The sequence below is a fragment of the Adiantum capillus-veneris genome, chromosome 17, assembly GCF_014529385.1.
Source record: "Adiantum capillus-veneris isolate H3 chromosome 17, ASM1452938v2, whole genome shotgun sequence".
NCBI classification, from domain to species: domain Eukaryota; kingdom Viridiplantae; phylum Streptophyta; class Polypodiopsida; order Polypodiales; family Pteridaceae; genus Adiantum; species Adiantum capillus-veneris.
The window spans coordinates 119,595,403-119,619,767 of NC_140947.1; the positions used below are offsets into that span (position 1 = coordinate 119,595,403).

The 24,365-nt window shown below is 40.9% G+C and overlaps 1 protein-coding gene across 3 annotated transcripts; it reads left to right on the forward strand.

Annotated features, from left to right (window-relative positions):
• The first annotated feature begins 14,622 nt into the window (after positions 1 to 14,622).
• LOC147437971 (uncharacterized) lies at positions 14,623 to 17,261 on the forward strand. Of its 3 annotated transcripts, XM_086486043.1 has the most exons (5): positions 14,623 to 14,776; positions 15,032 to 15,190; positions 16,619 to 16,754; positions 16,939 to 16,972; positions 17,080 to 17,261. In XM_086486043.1, the coding sequence occupies exons 2-4, from the start codon at positions 15,053 to 15,055 to the stop codon at positions 16,947 to 16,949; spliced, it is 285 nt and encodes a 94-aa protein (XP_086342169.1). In that variant the 5' UTR covers positions 14,623 to 14,776; positions 15,032 to 15,052; the 3' UTR covers positions 16,950 to 16,972; positions 17,080 to 17,261. The 3 variants fall into 3 exon arrangements, with proteins under 3 accessions (XP_086342169.1, XP_086342170.1, XP_086342168.1); XM_086486044.1 differs by having other exon boundaries at positions 16,619 to 16,833; positions 16,939 to 17,261; XM_086486042.1 differs by having other exon boundaries at positions 16,939 to 17,261.
• The last annotated feature ends 7,104 nt before the right edge of the window (positions 17,262 to 24,365 follow it).

The window sequence follows — 24,365 nt, forward strand, 5'->3', positions numbered from 1 at the left end:
AGCTACAAGGATCGACCTAAAAAGTGGCTATCACCAAATAAGGATAGTGGATCAAGACATTGTAAAGATCGCATTTTGCACTACGTTTGGTCTCTACAAATTCATTGTCATGCCTTTTCGCTTGACCAATGCACTAGCTACATTCAGCCGCATTATGAAGAAGCTCTTTAGGCCTCACCGCAATTACATACTAGAGTGTTCTTTGATGATATAATCATCTACTCCAATTCTTGGACGGACACAAACAACACCTCTAGTTAATTTTTCAAGTTCTGCGAGAGAATGAGCTTTACATAAATAAAAAGAAAAGTGAATTTTTCTTACAAGAGATTCAGTATTTAGGTCATATTATCTCTAAAGATGGCATCCAAATGGATCCATCAAAGTTAGAAGTAATAAAAGCATGGCCTAATCCAATGAATCTGCATGAATTAAGAAGCTTTATAGGTATGTGTGCATACTATTAGACGCTTCATAGAAAAATTTTCACTCATAGCAGGACCATTGCATGACCTAACAGAAAAGAACATTAAGTATGCATGGTCTACCAAGGAGAATTGTAACATTTAATGGCCTAGTAACTTGTGTGTAGCGGAAAATAGCATGAACATAGTGAGCATTTCATTAGAATATATTCCTAATGAAAATAACAAGAGTGCTTGGGTGGAGAGAGCAACAAAAAGCATAACACCTAGTTAGATAGCTTGAACAATACTTCAAAAAAGAGAGAAATTAAGCAATTGACAACAGTTGAGGACCGGATTTGTATGGAGCCGTTCCCCCCTCCAAAAGGCTTTGTATTATGGTTTCTCCCATCAAGAGAGACATTTTACAATACAATCCTTTGTGGTCCTCCAATACTAGCTAGTGCAATGAAGATGGAAACTTCAAGCACTAAGCAAAACACTTATCAAACACAACATCGATTCCCTCACGATCTCAGACCCAAGACCTCACACACCTTCGAAGATGGTGAGAGCTAGAGGGGTATGAGAGTAGATTGAGAGGAAGAAGGAGTAGTCTTACGAGAAAGATGTACATCTCCTCACATAATCACTCATATTAGCATAGCTTAGCTTAGTAATTAGCATGGTAGAGGAGATGAGCTTGCATTGAAGCTTGGCTCTTGGTTGGATTTGCAGATCAATAGCATACTCATCTATCATAGAAGATAGATCATAGTGAGTTGCTATGAAAACCGCATTCACTCTCGGCCATCTTGAGAGTGCATCGGCTACTTGATTATGCTTGCCAGCAATGTGAGCAATATATGAAATGAAATTGCAAAAGGAAATTTGCTCACCTCATTTGTTTGTTGGAGAGCTTGGTTTGCGTCATGAAGTACTTAAGACTTTGGTGATCCGTTCTCAGAATGAAAGGAGTCCCAATAAATAGTGCTTCCATGAGTCTAAGGCATGTAGAACTGCGAGGAGTTCCTTTTTATATATGCCTAGAGCTTGCTCAATAGGGTCGAGCCTTTGACTTTCATAGCCTATAACGTGCCCTTCTTGGAGAAAAACAGCTCCAAGGCAATCACCACAAGCATCACATTGAACCTCAAATGGCTTTGAGAGATCCGGTAGTGTAAGCACAGGTTGAGAGATAAGCTTTTCGAAAGCATTGTTCTTCTTGGCAGACCATGTGTACCTAACGTTTTTCTTTGTTAGGTCATGTAATGGTCTTCCTATTAGTGAGAACTTTTCTATGAAGCATCTATAGTATGCACACATACCTATAAAGCTTCTTAGTTCATGAAGATTTCTTGGTTTAGGCCATCGTGTTATTACCTCTAACTTTGATGGATCCATTTGGATGCCATCTTGAGAGATATATGTGACCTAAATACTAAATCTCTTGTAAGAAAAATTCACTTTTCTTTTGATTAACATAAAGTTATTCTCTCTTAAAACTTGAAATATTACCTGGAGGTGTTGCTTGTCTTCATCTTATGAATTAGATTAGATGATGATATCATCAAAGAACACTCCAGTAAAGGTTCGATGAGGCTTGAATAGCTTCTCCATCAAGCGTTTGAATGTGGCTGGTGCATTGGTCAAGCCAAAAGGCATGACAATGTATTTGTAAAGACCGAACGTAGTGCAAAATGCGGTCTTTACAATGTCTTGATCAACTATCCTTAATTGATGATAGCAACTTTTTAGGTCAATCCTACTGAAGTAGGTGGACCCTTGCAGCTTATCAAATAGGTCTTCTACCCGTGGAACGGGAAACCTATTCTTGATAGTGATCCTATTTAGTGCTCTATAGTCGACACACATATAATATGTGCCATCTTTATTTTGCACTAGTAGCACAGGAGAACAAAATGGACATGAGCTAGGCCTAACCATGCCCTTCTCAACTAACTCATGCACTTGCCGCATAATCTCCTCTTGTTGAGCTTGAGAAACTCTATAAGGAGGTTTGTTAGGCGGTGAACTTCCTGGAAGAAGTTGAATTGCATGGTCGTCATTGCCTCGTTTAGGAGGTAGCTCACAAGGAATGTCATCAATAAAGTCATCTTGAAACCCCTTGAGAGGATTGGATAACTCTAATTTCTTTTGATTGTGTATATTTTCTTTTGCTAAAACATTAGGTTCAATTTGAGAGTCTTTAACAAAAATTATGTACACGGAAATAGAGCTCTTTATTGACTTATTGAAAGCTTGCATATGTACAATGGGTATGTACATATGTATCTTTAACCCATTTCCTTAGCATCTATATACATATATTTTTCCTTGATCCTAAAGGAGATTCTCCTTTCAGGGAATTTAACATTGGCAGCCATGCGATCAAACCATGGTGCCCCTAGGATTACATCCTCATGCTTGAGAGGAGAGATAAAGAAGTCCTCTTTGTCCACATAGCTTTGGAGACATGGAGCCTCAATTTCCCGATTAAGGGAGTTACTGAAGCTTCTTGCCCCTTGAAAGCACCATCTGCGGGTAGGACATCTCCCATCTCGTAAGCTTGTCTGCCTAGCTTGGTGGCCAACTCTGTGGATATGAAATTGTGAGTAGAACCAGGGTCAAAGAGAATAAAAGCATCATGTTCTCTTACCTTTCCCCAAGCATGGCATAAAGGAGATCCTTTGTGGTGAGTTTCCTCCTCTTGCATTTTGACCAAGGTAGCCCTAGGAGGCTCATGGAGGGTGATCTTTTGGGGACAAAAGCGGTACGCGTGCCCTTGCTCTCCACACTTGAAACAACGGTTATCCTTGCGATAACACTCAAGCTCTTGAGGAGAGAGTTTGTTTTTACCTTTGTAAACTCCCTTCTCCTTAGCTTTGTTGGACTTTCCCTTAGGAGACTTTTGGACATTGTCCTTCCCCTTAGGCTCATTAGAACCCTTGTTTTCTGTGGGCTTGAAATTTCTTTTAGCCCCCGTTTGGAAATTGATTCGAGAAGCCACCATAGTATGGTGTATGGTTGACATACTCCGCCATTTAAGCCCGCACAAAATTGTTGCTTTTGCTCTCCAAAATCCAACTTCTTGAAGACAGTGGCTTTGAGTTGTAAGTCCCAAAACTTGTCTACATATTTGTGAATGGATTCATAGGGAGAGAGCTTCAAGCTTTGCCATTCGGTGAGTACTTTGTCTTTGGCATCGGTGGCCAAAAACTACTTCATAATGGAGCTCTTAAAGCTTTCCATGTTTGTGGAGCTTCACCGTTGGCCCGTAGGCTAGACCACCATTGTCTGGCAGACTTTTGGAAGTGCATAGCTACATGGCGTAGCTTAGAGGACTCTGTGAAGCCCTCATCTCTAAACGCCACATCGAACTGTTGGATAAAGGCCAAGACTTTGTCCGTAGCACCAAGGTGCCATCGTAGGTAAGAAAAGAGATGCTCTTTCCTCCCTCTTTGAACTTCTTAAGCTTGGACGACCTCTTCCACGTGGCATAGGATTTCCTATGGCCTCTTCTTTTTGATGGTTCAAAGGTTGCACCATCACTTTCTTCAAAAGGTGAAGAAGTTGAGGAAGATGGAGAAGAGGGTGACCTATTTCTCGCCTTTTTGTTGCCTTGATCTTATTTGTCTTGACCATCACTTTCATAAGAGGAAGAGGATGAGAAGATGGAGAAGAGGGTGTCCTCTTTCTCGCCTTTTTCTTCTCTTGCTTTTTGTCATCCCTCTTTGAAGTAGGGTGTGGAGAAGTATGTGACAGTCTTCTCTGTTTTGGAGGTGATGGAGAGTGTTTAGCCCGCCGTCTTCGCCGAGCCATCTCCGCTGAGGTGGCAGGAGACTCACTTCTTTCTTGTTCCTTCGGTGGGGGTTCTTGAATTCTCCTTTGAGAAGGAGATGCGTCATCAAGGAGCAAATTTCTGAGCCCTTCATATGGATCCTCTTCTTCCTCCCAAATCATAGACAGGCCTCTTTTGGAAGTCTCACAAGGAGGCTTCCTAGGTACTCTCTTGTCATGGTGGGGAGCTTGGAGAATCCCATGAGTACGAAGCTGCCGTTGCACTTCAGTTTGGAGGGATGGATTGCCCATGGCTTGTTGAAGCCTAGAAACAAGATAGTTAACAAGCATAGGGGCATCATTAGTAGCCTGCTCATTAGAAAAATCAAAGTTATCAACATTAATTTCACTCTCTTTACTATTGTCAGCCATTCTAACAACTTTTAGGTGTAAACTTTTTAGGTGTACTTTGGCACTTCAAGCCCTTTTTAGGTGTACTTTGGCACTTCAAGCCCTAGTTGCTACTCCTCTTTACCCCTTTAGAAAAAGCACTCAAGCTACTGTACCCGTGGCTCGAATACCATCCATTGCAAGGAATAGAAGAGAGGGTTGTTCAACACCAAAACAACACCGGCTCTTGTCAAGGATCGTGGTTAAGCCATAGGCAAGCCCCGTAGGACTCCACTATTAAGACCATATCTCTCGATGGTGATGCCCCGTTAACCTCTCAAAGGCAGGCGCACTACAACGCTGAAAAATCCCTATTCTACTTACTCACATGCAATTAATAGTACCAACCATTTATAGCTAGAGCTTGAGGACCTCCCTTCTTGAGCAAGAAAAGAGAAACCTTGTGCTTTGATACCAATGTAACATTCAATGGCCTAGTAACTTGTGTGTAGTGGAAAATAGCATGAACATAGTGAGCATTTCATTAGAATAGATTCCTAATGAGAATAACAAGAGTGCTTGGGTGGAGAGAGCAACAAAAAGCATAACACCTAGTTAGATAGCATGAACAATACTTCAAAAGAGAGTGAAATGAAGCAATTGACAACGGTTGAGGACCGGATTTTCATGGAGCCGGTCCCCCCTCCAAAAGGCTTTGTATTATGGTTTCTCCCATCAAGAGAGACATTTTACAATACAATTCTTTGTGGTCCTCCAATACTAGCTAGTGCAATGAAGATGGAAACTTCAAGCACTAAGCAAAACACTTATCAAACACAACATCAATTCCCTCACGGTCTCAGACCCAAGACCTCTCACACCTTCGAAGATGGTGAGAGCTAGTGGGATATGAGAGTAGATTGAGAGGAAGAAGGAGTAGTCTTACAAGAAAGATGTACATCTCCTCACATAATCACTCATATTAGCATAGCTTAGCTTCGTAATTAGCATGGTAGAGGAGATGAGCATGCATTGAAGCTTGGCTCTTGGTTGGATTTGCATCCCAAAGCCGAGAGTTGTTGGTGTAGGCCTCCCTTCTCACAAGCTTAGAGTAGGTGATAATCTTTCCATTTAAGCTTGAGAAGAGGAAGAGAGAGAGAGAGAGAGAGAGAGAGAGAGAGAGAGAGAGAGAGAGAGAGAGAGAGAGAGAGAGAGAGAGAGAGAGAGAGAGTCTTATTACTCTACACATGAGCTTGTGTGAGTGTGTGTGGATAATTGCCTTTGAAAAATCAGCCCCCTCTCTCTCTCTTGTTCGACCCCTCTTGATATTTTCTCTTGCTAGCACCTTATTAGACCTCCCCAAGCTTAGCCAATAGGATTTCAGGAGCATAAGTGATAGCCTTCTGAAATGTTGTCCCGCTTTCTGTGTCCCGCTTTCCCCTTTTGTGAGAGCTTTAGGTAATTAATAAATGCAATTAAACTCTCATTGGATCCTTTGTCTCCTACCAATAGGAATCAGGCAAGCCATTGGGCTGCTGAATGCTCATTGGACCCCTTAAACTAGATTTAGTCTAGCCTAACTCCACCTCCATGGCCATCCAATAGGATTTGAGTACACCTTGTGGGCATCTGGCCTAGGGAGCTGACATGTGTCCCTCTTTCCCCTTGTGTACAAAGGAAGCTTGTGATTGTGTGTGTGTGTGTGTGTGTGTGTGTGTGTGTGTGTGTGTGTGTGTGTGTGTGTGTGTGTTTCTCTCTCATCCCCTACTTCTTGGGCTTGCCCCCTCCCATGTAGGAGTTTGTGAAGACTTTTTGGGACACACACAAAGCATCCAATTTCCTAAGCCTTTGACCATTGGACACAACCTTTGAATTTTGGAACCTTAGCATTTTGGAAGTCTTAATGGGCTGAACCCTAAGGTCTTTGGTGCCCATTGTTGCACATAGCTCTTTTATAGATGGCCTCCCCCTTTGGACCCCTATTTTCCCTCCTTTGGATCCCTAATGTGGCCGGTCTATCAGCTTAACCATTATTCTAGCTTTTTCTCCCCTGGCACTTCCCCATATTAAATGATCAGTTTAACATGAGAAAATCATTTAGGAGAATTAGATCATAGTTATTATGACAAGAACACTGCTTTTGAAAAGCTTAAAGAGAAGCTTATCTCTCATCCTGTGCTTACACTACCGGATCTCTCAAATCCATTTGAGGTCCAATGCGATGCTTGTGGTGATTTCCTTGGAGCCGTGCTGCTCCAAGAAGGGCACACCATATCATATGAAACTCGAAGGCTTGACCCAGTTGAGCAAGCTCTAGGCATATATGAAAAGGAACAATTAGTAGTTCCACATGTCCTAGACACGTGGAAGCACTATTTATTGGGGACTCCTTTCATTCTGTGAACGGGATCACCAAAGCCTTAAGTACTTCATGATGCAGACAAAGCTCTCCGACGAACAAACGAGGTGGGAAAATTTCCTTTCACAATTTCATTTTCATATTGCTCACATTGCTGGCAAGCGTAATCAAGTAGTCGATGCTCTCTCAAGACGACCAAGAGTGAACGCGATATCAATAGCAACTCACAATGATCTATCTAATATGATAGATGAGTTTGCTAATGATTTCGATTTTAAAGATGTGACGTCAACCCTTGCACTAGGGAAGAAAGAGGAACCATTTATCCTACAAGATGTTTATCTTCTCCATGGTAATAGGCTATGCGTTACTAACTCACTACGTGAGAAAGTAATGTATGAATCTCATGCTCCTCCATATGCGGGGCATAGAGGGATTCAAGCTACCCTAAGAGGGATAGAAATGTACTTCTATTGGCCTACCATGCAAGCGAACATACAAGAGTATGTTTCCAAATGTGTGGTTTGCTGCAAAGATGAAGTTTGATAGAGGGAAGCAAGCTGGTTTGCTTCAACCTTTGCCAATTCCTAATTCACCCTAGGAGAGCATATCCATGGACTTTATCTTTGGATTGCCTAAGTCTACACATGGGAATACGGGAATATGGACACTAGTAGACAGGTTCAGCAAAAACAAGCACATTTCATACCTGATAAGGCCCATCAAATGGCAACCCTCTTTATATCAAAAATCTTTAAGTACCATGGCTTGCCAATGTCAATAGTCTCGGATAGAGATCCTAGGATGACCAGCAATTTCTGGAAGGTTCTCTTTGAGAATTTAGGTACAAGGCTAAATTTCTCTTCGGCCTATCACCCACAAACGGATGGCCAAAGTGAGATAGCTAACCTAACAATTCTTGATCTACTAAAAGCTTATGTCACTTAAGTAGATCAAAGGTCCCAATGGGAGAAGTACTTACCTTTAGTGGACTATGCTTACAATAACACAATACATACATCCACGGGAAAAACACCTTTTGAGGTAATTGAGGGGAGATCAAAAAGTCCTTTGCTACTTAAGGTACATGGGAAGATCTTCGCTGGAGATGAATATAGCCGCGACCTACAAGAATCTTTCCAAAAGATTAAAGATGCTATATCCATCTCACAACAAAGGCAAAAGGCTGCTGCTAACAAGCACAAAAGAGCCCTGACCTTTAAAGAAAATGATTGGGTCTTGCTTAAATTTCCCAAGGCTTGGTTAAGGCATACGACGGGCAAGAATCCTACGGGACACCAAAAGTACGATGCTAAACTAGCAAGAAGGTACTATGGCCTCTTTTAGATTCTTAAGCCAATCAATGAGACAACTTATCAGCTCAAGTTGCCCAACCACTGGCTCATACACAATGCTTTCCATGTGAGCCTATTAAAGCGTTACCAAGTAGAGCCAACCCAAGAAGCAACCATAGAAGACCCATCGGAGATTGAAGACCAAGACGAGGTACTGCAGCCCAAGTCCATTCTCTGACATGAAGACAAGGTATTGAGAGGCAGTAAGATTATTCGATGGTATCTTATTAAGTTTAAGAATTCTCCTTTTGAAGATGCTAGATGGATGCAAGGCATACAATTAAAGGATAACCTAAACCTTGTCAATGCTTACAATGATTTCCTAGAGTAAGCAAATGTAAATATGTTTTAAATTATCAATGTTTTTCTTATAAGACTCTCTTTTATTTATTAGACACAAATGTTAAGAAGTATGCATGCTTAGGATCATGTTTGTGGCGACGACGTCTCCCAAACACCAAGTAGAGCTTGCCACTCCACTATGGAAGATTGATACAGACTAATGAGCAGACATGCTTGCGGCAGCTAAGTCTCTCAAGCACCAAATGAATTAGTCATCCATTCTGGAACGATGTCGTAGGGTAAAGTAGGGATCCTCTACCCGCTAGCAAACAGACTAATGATTAGGCTTTATCTTCTCTACCTCATAGTCGAGGACGACTATGATATCAAGAGAGAGGTAATGTCATAAAAACCTAATACCTACTTTTCCCAAATGATTTTCTCATATTAAACTGATCATTTAATATAGGAAAATACCAGGGGGGAGCAAAGGTTGGATATTGGAAAGGCTGCCAGACCGATCTCAACACGGGATCCAAAAGACGGGAATTGGGGATCCAGATGGGGATGGTCTGCTAAAGAGCACAATACATCAATGGAGTTTAAAAGACCCCTAGGTTTAACCCCATTAAGACTTCCATAGGGCAAAGTTCCAATTTTTTAACTCTAAAGGTCATAGGCCATGGGAACTTGGCTTAGTGACTAAAAGTGCTAACTCTAGAAGTCAACAAAAGACAATCAGCAAGAAGACAAAGGAGAGGGCGAGCTGGAAAGAGGACAAACTGGGAATACACACACACACACACACACACACACACACACACACACACACACACACACACACACACACACACACACACACACTACACTTTCCACAAAGCAAATAGGACACATGTCAGGCATGCAGGAAAACCCCAATTCTTGCCTGAGACATAGAGGTGGACCAATGAGGGCTCAGATAGTATAAACTAAATTTCTTATTTTATAAATGCTTAAAAAAAACAACCAATAAGAAATAGTCTCCCTAAAAGACTATTGGATAATCAAAGGTCCAATGAGAATTAAGCAGCTCTTAAATTTGCTTAATTCTTATTGGCCAAAAGACTAAAAGATCCAACATGAATTCAGATGATTAAATTTATTATTTGAGCATTTACAAAAGGGAAAAAGGGTGCACACTTGTCACAAGGCTTTTGACTGGACCTCTCAAAGGCTATTGGCTAAAATATCCACGGGCCAATAGGAAGCCAACAAGAGTAAAACTCTTGCTCAAATGCTATTGGCTAGGCTTTTCAAGGGCCAATAGGAAGCCAGCATGAGTAAGTGGCAGTAGGGGTCGACCAAGATGAGAGAGGGGCTGATTTGGAAAGGCATTATTCCACACACACACACACACACACACACACACACACACACACACACACACACACACACACACACAAGCTCATGTGTGAAGTGAAGAAAGTCTATCTCCTTCTCAAGCTTTAATGGAAAGCTCTTCATCTACTCCAAGCTTGTGAGAAGTAAGGCCTACACCAATAAACTCGTGGCTTGTGATGCAAATCCAACTAAGAGACAAGCTCCAATGCATGCTCATCTCCTCTACCATGCTAATTACTAAGCTATTATGAGTGGTTATGTGAGGAGAACACTTCTTTCTCGTAAGACTACTTCTTTTTCTTCTAAGGTCTACTCTCATACCCCGCGAGCTCTCACCATCATCAAAGGTGTGTGAGGTCTTGGTTCTAAGACCAATGAAGAATTGATGTTGGGTTTTAAAAGTGTTAGCTTAGTGCTTGAAGATTCCATATTCATTGCAGTAGAGTTATTGAAGAAACACAAAGAATTTAATTGTAAAATGTCTCCTTTGATGGGGGAAACCTATTATTGGAGGGGGGACTGGCTCCATGTGCATCCGGTCCTTGTAACATTTAATGGCCTAATAACTTGTGTGTAGCGGAAATTAGCATGAACATAGTGGGCATTTCATTAGAATAGATTCCTAATGAGAATTACAAGAGTGCTTGGGTGGAGAGAGCAATAAAAAGCATAACACCTAGTTAGATAGCATCAACAATACTTTCAAAAGAGAGAGAAATTAAGCTATTGACAACAATTGAGGACCGGATTTGCATGGAGCCGGTCCCCCCTCCAAAAGGCTTTGTATTATGGTTTCTCCTATCAAGAGAGACATTGTACAATACAATTCTTTGTGTTCCTTCAAGACTAGCTAGTGCAATGAAGACGAAAGCTTCATGCACTAAGCAAAACACTTAGTAAACACAACTTTAATTATCCCCGTTCTCAGACCCAAGACCTCACACACCTTCGAAGATGGTGAGAGCTAGCAGGGTATGAGAGTAGATTGAGAGGAAGAAGGAGTATCTTACGAGAAAGATGTACATCTCCTCACATAATCACTCATATTAGCATAGCTTTAGCTTAGTAATTAGCTTGGTAGAGGAGATGAGCATGCATTGAAGCTTGGCTCTTGGTTGGATTTGCATCCACATGCCAAGAGAGTGTCGATGTAGGTTTCTATCTCACAAGCTTGGAGTAGGTGATGAGCTCTCCATTAAAGCTTGGGAAGAGATAGTCTTCTCTTTCTTCACACATGAGATTGTGTGAGTGTGTGTGTGATAATTCCTTGCAAAAATCAGCCCCCCCTCTCTCTTGGGCGAGCCCTCTTGCTATTTGCTCTTGCTCAGCCCTCATTGGCCCTCCCCAAGTCAAGGCAATGACCATTAAGCAACATAAGTGATAGCCTTCTGACATGTGTCCCCCTTTCCCCTTTTGTGAGAGTCTTAGGTAATTTAATAATTAAACTAAACTCTCATTGGACCCCTTTGCCTCCTGGCCAATAGGAATCAGGCAAGCCATTGGGCTCCTGAATGCTCATTGGACCCCTTGGGAGACTGTCCAATAGTCTTCTAGGAGACTTAATTCTCATTGGTTCTTTCATTAAGTGTTTTTAAATTAATTAAACTAGATTTACTCTAGCCTAATTCTCATTGTTCCACCTCCAAGGCCATCCAATAGGAATTGGGCACACCTTGTGGGCATCTGGGCTAGGGAGCTGACATGTGTCCCTAATTCCCTTTGTGTAAAGGGGACTTGTGTGTGTGTGTGTGTGTGTGTGTGTGTGTGTGTGTGTGTGTGTGGCTTTCTCTCTCATCCCCTACCTTTAGGGCTCGCCCCCTCATGTGTAGGGATGTGTGTTGACTTTGGAGAGCACACAAAGCATCCAATTCCCCCTAAGCTTTAACCCTTTGGACACAACCTTTGAATTTTGGAACCTTAGCATTTTGGAAGTCTTAATGGGCTGAACCTTAGGGTCTTTTTAGCCCATTGTTGCACATGGCTCTTTTGCAGATGGCCCCCCCTTTGGATCCCTATTTTCCCTCCTTTGGATCCCTACTGTGGCCGGTCTGCTAGCTTAACCAACATTCTAGCTTTTTCTCCCCTGGCACTTCCCCACATTAAATGATCAGTTTAATATGAGAAAATCATTTAGGAGAATTAGATATTGATTATTATGACAGTCCTCAACTATTGTCAAATGTTAATCTCTCTCTCTCTCTCTCTCTCTCTCTCTCTCTCTCTCTTTGAAGTATTGTTCATGCCTAATTCTAACAAGTTGTTATGCTTTTGTTGCTCTCTCTCCAACCAAGCACTCTTGCTATGCTCATTATGTCTATGTAATTTTCACTACACATAAGTAATTACCCATTAAATGTTACGACTACCATCTCCCAGAGCTACACTCCATATGAGCAATCACCATAATACATCCCTGCCCCCACCCCCCTCCTCTCTCTCTCTCTCTCTCTCTCTCTCTCTCTAGATGCACTGGTGCCTCTACCCAAATTTCTCATTAGATTCTCCTTTTTACTTGCCCTAGAAAAGTTTTTCTTTTAAAATAACACTCTTCCCTTTATCTCAGTTTGCAATTACATTGATTGTATCTACCACCTTACCATGAAGCCTTTGCACTATGTGCAGAGTGTTTGGCTTGCACTCAACATGAGATTTGTTGGAGACACCATTGATGGAGAGTATGCTCATGCTCATAGACTGCTCCACACTTGCTATAGATCACTGCCCAATGAAACATCGGCCATCAAAACAAAATTTCAGAAGAACTCCATGAACAAAGAACTCTCTCTCTCCCTCTCCCTCTCTCTCTCTCATTTGGTTATGTGTTTATTTCTACGATTTTGAGTCGATGTTCTCTGTTGGATGTAGGAGTCATGAACTCAAAAGACATGAGGCCCAAGGGTGGGATATTGCCATGGAGTACCAATCACAAAAGTTAGGAGGAATCACTTACTCTCTCTCTCTCTCTCTCTCTCTCTGTGCAACCATCGATGCACGTGCCTGTGACTCCCTTACCCACACATATGTGCACATGGCATGTTTGTCTGCCATCCATGTCATGCACATGTGATTTGAACACTAATTTCTTGCCATGAGTGTTGTGCTATTTTGAGAGAGAGAGAGAGAGAGAGAGAGAGAGAGAGAGAGAGAGAGCGTAATTTCTAATATGAGTTCTAAAAAATTAGAGAAGGAGAGAGATATTTCCAAGATGAATTTCAAGATTTAAAAAAGAAAATGAATTTGGAAAAGACGTAAATCCATTTTTCAACACACACACACACACACACACACACACACACACACACACACACATAGATAGATAAATAGATAGACACACACACAGAGAGAGAGAGAGAGAGAGAGAGAGAGAGAGAGAGAGAGAGAGAGATTAGATATTATTTTTGAAAAAATCCTCAAAAAGAGGAGCAAGAAGAGCCCATGCACATGAACCTGATTAGTATTGTGGCATCTTGTAAGCTATAGTGCGTGACTGAAGAGGGGCAAACTTCCACGGAGGAACTATGGGTTAAGAAGCTCTAAATCCAAATGTCATCATTTATGTTTGCATTTGAGGATTTTTTATATCATAAAAGAAGTGACATGAATGAACATGAAATTATGTGCCAAAGGCAATGTTTGTGATGATAGATCCAAGCCTCATAAATATCATGTTACTTAAAGAAGTTAGTGTTTTTCATAACTTAGAAATACCACTTGTGTCATGGGAAGATGTATAAGGATACACACACACACACACACATGTACATCTACATAAGCACTTGAGTACATACACACATATATACATACTTACATGCATACATAGATACATAGAGACATTTGAAAGCAATAATAGAGGAATGAGAGACATATACTATGAGTGTTTTTATGTGTGCTCATGAGTGAGCTTGAGAAACTATATAAGATTGTCATTCAAAATCGTTGGTAAGAACAAACGAGACCCGTCGTAGGAGAGTCACACGAGCTAGTAATATGTAATGAAGAATATGAGGCAATACACCATGTGTGCATAGACAATGAAACCATAGTGATGTTTTTATGCCTTGGGACATGACATTTTGCAAGAATTGAAGCCATGGTTTTTTTTTTTTTGGGGGTTGGAGGTATGCGTGAGTCACACATTGATTAAAGATTATAATATGAAAATTCTTCTCCTCCATACATTACCTAACTCCAAATTTCTACAAAACCTTCGAACAGAGATGCTACAAGCCTCAAGAACAACCTGCGACAACTCGAAAAGGAACACTTACACTCCACCTCTCAATTCACACCTCTCGGGCCCAGGGCTACAAAAATACATTTTTTCTAACCAAAGAAAATAAGGGCAAACTTGAAATTCTCCCGGTTTTTAGGCCAAAATTTGAAGCTTTTGCCAGTAATTACACTAAAACTTGTGAGAATTTTCCGGTTTTCTTCAAGGCAAGCTTAAAATCTAACCGAGATTTTAGAATTTCAACCGGTTAAAATACACTAGACCCCGGTTTTTTTTTAACACTGCTCTCGGCTTACAATTGTGCCGCTATAAAATTCAAAAATCCTGATTGAGAGAAAGCAAGAGAAACTCTGCCTAGATTTTGAGGAATTTAGTGTAAAAATATTATAAATTAGCTTGATTTTTCAAATTTTGAGAATAATTTTCCCATAGCTCCTTTTTTTAGACCCTTAAGAATACCGTGAGCAGAAGACAGAAGAGCAGGAGCACCATCTCCGCAGGCTTCAAGAATCTTTGGTGTCGGTCCACGGCAACTTCCCTTACCCCGCGCAGCTCCATCACTGCTGTAAACGCCATTACAGATTGGCTTTCCGGCGTAAGCGCCATACATTAATTTGAAAACTTGTTTTGTGTCTCCTCGTTGCGATTCTGCTTGCATGTACGGTGGTTTCCTATTTTCCTTGTCTCGTTGAGTCTTCTGTATGAACTGCATCGTCTCCTTCATCATTCCCTGCAGACTGCTGTTTGTGCAACTGAGCTTCACATTTGGGTTCTCATTGGCATGCATGCACGTTGTTGATCGCTGTGCTGTAATCTCTATCAATGCCTTGTACTCTGTATGTCTTTTCAGGCTTGCTTCCACCATTCAAGCATGCAAGAGCAACAGTTCAAGGAGTTTGATGGTTACTACCTGACTTTGTTGTATGATTCAGAAAATCCAGGAGGAAGGACGGAAGAGTTTTTTGGTGTCTTTCTTCATCATGATGTCAACACCAACATCTATATTTTTCATATCCTTTTCCCAGCTTCTCTGTGACTTGCAAACTGATCTGATTTTAATCGTCCATGCAGAGAAGGATTGAAGGATAGTTCTCATCATGTGTAGGGGCTAAGCACATGTACCACCATCCCCTCGTCATGTCGTAGATTGGCAGTTTTGTTAGATCAGAAAGTACGGAAAGCATATAGCAACTGATTAGGGATCTTGTGTGACATCCCTTTCGTCTTGTCACAGATGGATCTTGATTTGGCTGTTTAGGGGTCTTGTATAGCATCCCTTTTGTCATTCATATCAAGGTACATGATGTTTTCTATGTCAGGTTGCAGATGGACCTTGATTGGCTGTATAGGGATCTTGTGTACATCCCCTTTGTCATGTCGTTGATGGACCTTGATTGGCTGTTTTATTAGGACAGAAAGTACAGAAAGCATGCTATTCAGCTTAGCGGCCCTTGAGGGATCTTGTGCACTATGTCACCTCGTAGAGATATTTTGCAAGACCCATACAGTAATGGAAGTATCGGTCATGAAGGATCGAAGGATAGTTCTCATCATGTTAGAGGCTAAGCAATGTACCACCGACAGAACTAAACATCAACTCATTAGGGATTTTGTGTAGCATTCCTTTCGTCATGTTGCAGATGGGTCTTTATTGGCTGTTTAGGGATCTTGTGTAACATCCCTGTTGTCATGTTGCAGATGGATCTTGATTGGCTGTATAAGGGTGTTGTGTAACATCCCTCATCATGTCGCAGATTGGCAGTTTTGTTAGGGCAGAAAGTACAGAAAAGCATTCAGAAACTGATTAGGGATTTTGTATAACATCCCTTTCGTCATGTCGCAGATGGATCTTGATTGTCTGTTTAGGGATCTTGTGTAACAAGACTCTTGCCATGTTGCAGATGGATCTTGATTGGCTGTATAGAAATTTTGTGTAACATCCCCGTCCTCATGTTACAGATTGACCGTGTTCGGCTGTTTTGTTATGGCAGAGAGCATGCTAATCAGCTTAGCGACTGTTTAGAGATCTTGTGTACTAAATGTCACCTGGTAGAGAGATTTTACAAGGCCCATTCAGTAATGGAATTATTGGTCATGAATTGTAACCTATTGACTAAACCCTTAACCTGAAACCCTAGCCCTAATAGATTGCCCAAGCAAGTTGCAGATTGTCTGAATGATTGGGGCACACTTCATATTTGAGAGAATTGTATCAAGATGATGGAATCAGCTGAAGGGGTGTGTGACCTTTGATCAATTGAAAAATTTCTTTGTAGCAAGTGTATTGGACCTATAGGAAGCTGCCTAATTTGTGATGATGTCCTTTTTCCCCTTGTTTAAGTGAACTTGCGATTACTATTTTGTTTACCAAGAATCGTTAATGAATGGAAGTCATTGGTTTTTGATGAGCAAATGTTCCCTAACATTACTTGCAGCACAAGAAATTTCCGACAAGGTGGGCTTACGACTGATAAATGGTTCTTGTATAGCATCATCTACTCTCCCATTGTTTGCACCGGCTAGTCTGACAGAAGGACCGAACAAAAACAAGAATGAGAAGGTTCAACATCAAGGTATTTTCAGATCTGTGCGGGGTTTAAACGTTCTCCACAACAATGGCAAGGGCAGATTTGTGGTTGTGTAGCTGCATAGGTAGCTTCTACACGCTTACGAGTTTGCACAACACATCGTTGAGGGAATTCCATTCTGCTGAAAAGCAATCGTTAAGTCGATTCCATTGTTTTTGGCATTTTGTAGGTGAACGATGATACCACACATGCCAAGGAGAGAGGTACGATCTTGTGGATATGACGCGTCCTATCCTTCATGAAGGAAATCATGTGAGACTCTTCAGCATGTGAAAAGAAAATGAATTCTGTTGTATTCTCTCTTCTGCAGATTTCTCTTCTTCTGGAATGCTGACCAGTCATGAAATGCACTTCATTACAGGAAAATGTTCTCTTCAAAATTTGAAACTGAATTTTTTTTCTAGAAAGCTTGTGGGTACTCGCTCTTTTTGTTTGGTCTCAACTTCAAAGTTTGAGGGCAATTTGTTTAGTTTATGTGCAGATTTAAAGACTTGTGATTTGGTTCAATTTACCACTAAATTTTCGCTACAAAAATTTGAGGATTATTACAAGTTTCTTTGTTTGGCATGTGTTAATTTTTGTGTGTGTGTGTGTGTGTGTGTGTTCATGCTTGTTTACTATAAACTAAAAGAATAACAATTGACACAAAGCACTATAAGGAGTTAGTTTTGAAAAATGCAAACAATTTTTAGTTTTAGTACAAGAGTGAAAATCTCATTCGATTGAAGATCTTTGATCTTCTTTTGAGTAGCAACCATGCGTGTGTGTGTGTGTGTGTGTGTGTGTGTGTGTGTGTGTGTGAGAGAGAGAGAGAGAGAGAGAGAGAGAGAGAGAGAGAGAGAGAGTATATTCAATTTATTCTTTGGACAGTTTTTCTTAAAAATGCGAGTGACATCGATAACATAGATTCTAAAAAATTGTGATACTTTGTCGATTCCAAAATTGTGAATATACTTTGTCCTTTGTCGATTCCAAAGTCTTATGCATATTTTTCAAGTAAACCCTTGAGAGCAGTTTACTTGAGCCTATAGTTATTGTTTTCATCGTGTTCCTTACAAAATATGAGACAAAACAAGTGGTTAGTATGATTCGAAACTGAACCAAGTTTTCGAAACAGTTTTGTTTGAGAAAAGAATCCATTAAAGCCAATAATAATCAATTTGGCAAACATTTAAAAGCTTGATATAAAGCCATCTAAACCATAAATGTGCAACATATCATGTTCGATAGAAAAACTCATCTGAATATGCAATATAAGCAAAACGTTCAAAATCTAAGCGAGTTTGCAAGCCACAAATGTGTAAAGTACCATGCCCAACACAAAAACTCATTGTAAAGCAATAGGGATCAAGATCTAAGCAATTCTTTCAAGGCATTTTCAGCCCTGGGTATGTACAACCATCAGAGTATCTACCAGGTTTGTAATCCCTGCCAGTGAATTTATAATCCCAAAAGGGTACTTCTATAGATGGCAAGACTATAGATGGCAAAACTTGCAGCACCACCTTCTATAGATGGCACTTCTATAAAAGGGTACTTCTATAGATGGCAAAACTTCCACGATCATGCTATGGTGGTCAATACCACCCCAAAAAAAGTACTCTTATACAAGGTGATGCATGGTAAATATCAGCATGGGTCTTGTCAAAAATTATATATATAACTAGTTACAGAGAGAAAAAGACTCAATTTTATTTTGTGTAGTCCCCACATAGGGGCAACAAAAAAGATTACAAGTAGCAAACATATAGGTCCCCTTATATAGGGCACTATATCAATGTATACAATGATTCAGAGAATAAACTCCTCATATGGCTAGAGAAAACAAACCATATCATGGGCAACCCTACCATATTATTTGGGAAAATATATAGGTCCCCAAACAAGGACAGTTCAAAAAACTTATGGTGCAGGTCCCCAACCAGGGGCACCTTTCATTACCAAGCCAAAAAACACTAGACTAGTAGGTCAAACGGAAAACCCCAAGAAAACCAACCCATAAGTTCAAGGGTACAACACGATATGAATTTTTGCTTTAAAACCCATTCTAGAGGAGGTTTGACTAACTGTGAAGTAGTAGCCTCCTCTTCCACCTTTTTCTTGGAGGCTTTTGTCATGGTGGTGACAAAAGTTTTGCTTCATATGAATTTTTGCTTTAAAACGCATTCTAGAGGATGTTTGACTGATTGCATCATAAAATCTAATATCTAACCAACCCAAATGATTTTCTCATATTAAACTAATGTGGGATAATAAACGGGAACAAGGGTTACAATATAGACATGTGCTTACGGGTCTATCTCAACACGGGGCCAATGGTAAAGGGGTTCAAATGAGAGATGATCTGTCAAAGAGCAAGGGTAGCTAATGGAGCTTAAAGACCTTAGGGTTAGCTTCATTAAAGACCTATGGTTAGTGTTAAAAGTCCTTTGACCTTAGGTAAGCTAAGGCTGAGCTTGAGATGGAAATCCGACCCAAGCCTGAGGTGCTTGTTGACTAAGGTGCTTGAGGTGCTTGTCATGCTTGATGAGTAAGGTTCTTGAGAAGCTTCCCATGCATGGGGAGGTAAGGTGCTTGAGGGGCTTGAGTAGAAAAGAGACCCTACAAAGGAGGGGGAAAGTCCCAAAGCTAGGGGAATCTTTGACTTAAACCTCTCACTCACGGAAAGGGCACCCCCTTTCTCAAGGGGCACATGGACACATGTTAGGCTCTCCCTATGCTTAGCCACATGGTGTGCTTGAATCCTATTGGATGGGCTAAAGAGGGGTCCAATAAGCTTCTAGTTCAATTCAACAAATATCTAGATATTTTCAAGCTCTCTCTCTCAAAGGCGTAAGGAGGACACTTGCCCAAAGACTACCCATGTTGCTTGAAATGCATTGTGCATGTGATTGGCTAGGCTTAGAGGGGTCCAATGAGATTCAAGCTTGAAATACAAGGAGGGGTCGACCAAGGTAAGCAAGGGGTGTGCTTGGGGGTATACACCCTCTCACACACTCATTTTTCACACATTCTCACTTGGTGAAAATGCAAGAACTCCATCTCCTTCTCCAAGCTTGTTGAGAAGTTGAGAGCATACACCAACACTCCTGGCTATGGAATGCAAATCCAATCAAGAGCCATTCTTTAATGCTTAAGCTTCCTATCTTCTCCATCTTCATTACTATGCTAAGAAAGAAAAGTGATGATAAGTGAGAAACTATTTCTTTCTCCTATGAATGTTTCTTCTTCCTCTTCCCTACCCTCATTCCCCGCTAGCTCTCTCTACCTTTTTGAAGGTGTTTGAGGCCTTGGGACTGAGGCTGGGGATGGTTAATTCTTTTTACAAAGTCTATGTTATGCTTGTGATGCATGAAGCTTTCCATCTTCATTGCATCACCTAGGAACACAAAGATTGTATTGTACCAAGTCTCTCTTTATGGGAGAATCTATAATACAAAAGCCTATCAGAGGGGGGACCGGCTTCACATAAATCTGGTCCTCAATTGTTGTCAACTTCTCCAATTCTCTCTTTTGCAAAAGTATTGTTCATGCCATGTTAATTAAGTATAATGGTTATGTTGCTACTGCTAATTAAGTTCACCCTCTATGTTCTCAAAGTAGTCTCACAAAAATGCTCTCTTTAATTTTCCTAATCCCGCTATTCTCAAAGTTCATTGGACATTTCCATCACATTGGTATCAGAGCTATTGGTTTCTCTTTTCTTGCTTAAGAAGAGAGGTCCTTAAGTTGTCCATGAAAGGTTGGGGTTGTTTATTGCAATAGGGTAAGTGGGATATGGATCTATTATCTTGGTTGAGAAGGACTTAGTTTGAGGTACACCGTTGGGAACTATAGTCTTAATAATGGAGTCTCTCGAGGCTTTCCTTTAGCTTAACTATTATTGAGCTACTAGCAAGCTCAACAGGACATTAATCAACCGAGCAATGTTAGACCCTCTCCACTAGTCTTTGCAATCAACAATGTCTAAACCACGGGTGTGACTGCTTGAGAACTGATTTTCAAAGCTAAAGAAGAGTAGCGACTAAGGTTTTTGAGGGTACCAAAGCACAAAAGAATATTATACATAAGTTTAATTAGCATGTCTGACAATAACCAAGAGAGTAGAATGAACATTGATACCTTTGATTTTGCACATGAAGGTGTTAATGATGATGCCCCCATGTTTGTCAATTATCTTGTTACTAGGTTGCAGCAAGCTATGGGCAACCCTGCTTTGCAAGCCTAAGTTACTCAACAACTTTGTGCTCATGGGATTTCCCTTCCTCTCCAAGAGGAGAGAGAGCTTAGGAGACTCTTGATGAGACCCCCAAAAAAAGACTCTCTCCCATACGAGAGGAGGAATCCAAAGAACGAGAAAGTAATGAATCCCTAAGTTCCTCTGAGGATGTGGCTCCACAAAGACGGCGGTCTAAACGGTCGCCAACTCCTTCCAAGAGGAAACAAAGGAAGAAAAGGGTAAGAAAGAGGTCACCCTCTTCTCACTCTTCTTCACCTTTTTCCTATTTCCGTGGAAAGCAATGGCATCGTAAATCTTACCCTGCATGATGGCGAAGGTCCCAAAAGCTCAAGAAGTTCAAAGAGGGAGGAAAGAGTATTTCTTTTCTCAACTATGATGGCACCTTTGGTGCTACCGACAAAGTATTGGCCTTCATCCAACAATTTGATGCGGCCTTTGGAGACAACGACTTCATGGAGTCCTCCAAGCTACGCCATGTAGCTATGCACTTCCAGAAATCTGCTCGTCAATGATGGGCTAGCCTTCGTGGAAACGGTGAAGCCCCAAAGACATGGAAAACTCTACGAGTTTCCATCATGAAGCAATTCCTTGCAAGCAATGCAAAGGACAACGTGCTTATTGAATGACAGAGTTTGAAGCTTCTCTTCCATGAGTCTATCCACAAATATGTGGATAAGTTTTTGGATTTACATCTTAAGGCTACTGTCTTTCAAAAGATAGACTTCACCGAGAAAAAGCAACAATTCTGTGTGGGATTACTTGAAGAGATGGCCGAGTACGTCAAACTCCCAACGGCCTGGTTGTATCACCAAATTAATCCACCACACTATGGTTGCTTCGCGCATCAATTTCCAACAAGGGGCTAGAAGGAATGTCAAGCCCATGGAAAGCAAAGACAAAAGTGATGCAAGGGAGAAAACCAATGCCAAAACTCTTCCCAAGGTAATTCCAACAACAACAACAACAACAATCGGTCCAAGGAGAAGGGAGTTTACAAAGGTAAAAAATAAACTCTCTTTTGAAAAGCTTGAAGCTTTTCTTAAGGACCACAAATGTCCCTTAAAGGTCCTAATGTTTCATCAAGTATAAATGGTAGGAATCAAGAAGAGTTAGACTTGTCTAATTTTCTAAAAGGATTCCAAGATGTGTTCATCGATGATATCCCTATGGACTTACCTCCAAAACGAGGGGATGATGGCTATCAAATTGAGCTCCTACCAGAAAGCTCACCGCCTAAGAAGCCTCCTTATCGAGTTCCCCAAGCTCAATAAGAGGAGATCATGAGGCAAGTACAAGAATTGGTAGACAAAGGGAGGTGAGGCCTAGCTCCTCTCCCTTTTGTTCCCCAGTCATTTTAGTGCAAAAGAAAGATGGTACATACCACATGTGTGTGGACTATCACGCACTAAACCATAACACTATCAAAAACAGATTTCTCGTACCTCGGGTAGAAGATCTATTTGATAAGATTCAAGGCTCTACCTACTTCAGTAGGATTAACCTTAAAAGTGGCTACCATCAAATAAGGATAGTGAATGAAGATATCCTAAAGACCACGTTTCGTACAACGTTTGGTCTTTATGAATATCTAGTCATGCCTTTTGACTAATGCACTTGCCACGTTCAATCATTTAATGGAGAAAATATTTATACCCTATCGCAAATTCACTGGAGTGTTCTATGATGACATCATCATCTACTCCAAGTCCTTAAAGGAACACAAAAAACTTCCCCAGGTGATTTTTCAAGCATTGAGGGAGAACAAGCTTTTTATCAATCAAAAGAAAAGCAATTTTTTCCTTCAAGAGATTCAATACTTAGGTCATATTATCTCTCAAGATGGTATCCGTATGGATCCATCAAAGTTAGAGGTAATAAAAGCATGGTCTAATCCAAGGAATCTACATGAGCCAAGAAGCTTTATTGGTATGTGTGCATACTATAGATGCTTCATAGCAAAATTCTCTGAAATAGAAGGACCATCACATGACTTAACAAAGAAGAACGTTAAGTACTCATGGACTGCTAAGGAACAAAATACTTTGACAATCTTAAAGAGAAGCTTACCTCCCAACCAGTCCTTATGCTTCCGGATCTCTCAAAGCCATTTGAGGTCCAATGTGATGCTTGTGGTGATTGCCTTGGAGCAGTCTTGCTTCAAGAAGGGCATTCCATAACATATGAGAGCCGAAGTCTCAATAACGACGAGCGAGTCTTGGGCATAACAAAAAAGAGCTTTTAGCTGTCCTTCATGCCCTAGATGCATGGATGCACTATCTATTGGGGACTCCATTTATTTTGCGAACAGACCACCAAAGTCTCAAGTACTGACGCAAACCAAGCTTTCAGACAAACAAATGAGGTGGGCAAATTTTCTTTCGCAATTTTATTTTCATATTGCTCACATTGCTGGCAAGCACAATCAAGTGGCCGATGCACTTTCACGCGACCAAAAGTTAATGCAGTGTCTGTAGCAACTCACAATGATCTATCTTCTATGATAGATGAGTATGCTATTGACCGTAACTTTAAAGAAATAATGTCAAGCGCTTGCTTTGGGGAAGAAAGAGGAACCATTCACTTGCAGGATGGTTATCTTCTCCATGGAAATAGGCTATGTGTTACCCACTCCCTTCGTGAGAAAGTCATGTATGAATCCCATGCTCCTCCCTATGTGGGGCATAGAGGCATTCAACCTACTCTTCGAGGAGTAGAGACATACTTCTATTGGCCTACCATGAGAGTGGACATACAAGAGTATGTTTCAAAATGTGTGGTATGCCAAAAGACTAAGTCTGATAGAAGGAAGCAACTTGGATTACTCCAGCCATTGCCAATCCCTAATTCACCGTGGGAGAGTATATCCCTGGATTTTATATTTGGATTACCCAAGTCTATCCATGGGAATACAGAAATATGGAAAATAGTCGATAGGTTTAGCAAGCAAGCACACTTTATTCTTGTCAAAAAGACTATTAATACACACCAAATGGCAACTCTCTTCCTATCCCAGATTTTCAAACACCATAGATTGCTAACATCCATCGTGTCAGATGCTTCAAGAGGCGGCAAAGAAGCAACCATATCAGATTTTTGCAAACGCAGCAAACTGGCAAAATTTAGATGACCAAAACGTGCCTGCCAAAGTTTTACATCTGAAATAGCCCTTGAATCTGCAACAGCATTTGCAAAATTTTGTCCACACTTGTCATACAAAGTGAGCTTATATAGCCCACGACACAAAAGGCCAGATGCAACAATTTCATCACCAAAACTGAGATCATGAACTGTACATCTGTCATCCACAAATTTGACTACAAGTCCAAGTCTAGCAAGTGCGGATACATACAAGAGAT

Excerpts from the sequence above, each read along its gene's own strand:
- LOC147437971 (XM_086486044.1), top strand. The coding sequence starts at position 15,053 with ATGCAAGAGCAACAGTTCAAGGAGTTTGATGGTTACTACCTGACTTTG. Across the intron at positions 15,191-16,618 it reads ACACCAACATCTATATTTTT|CAAGAAATTTCCGACAAGGT; the intron begins CATATCCTTTTC and ends TTACTTGCAGCA.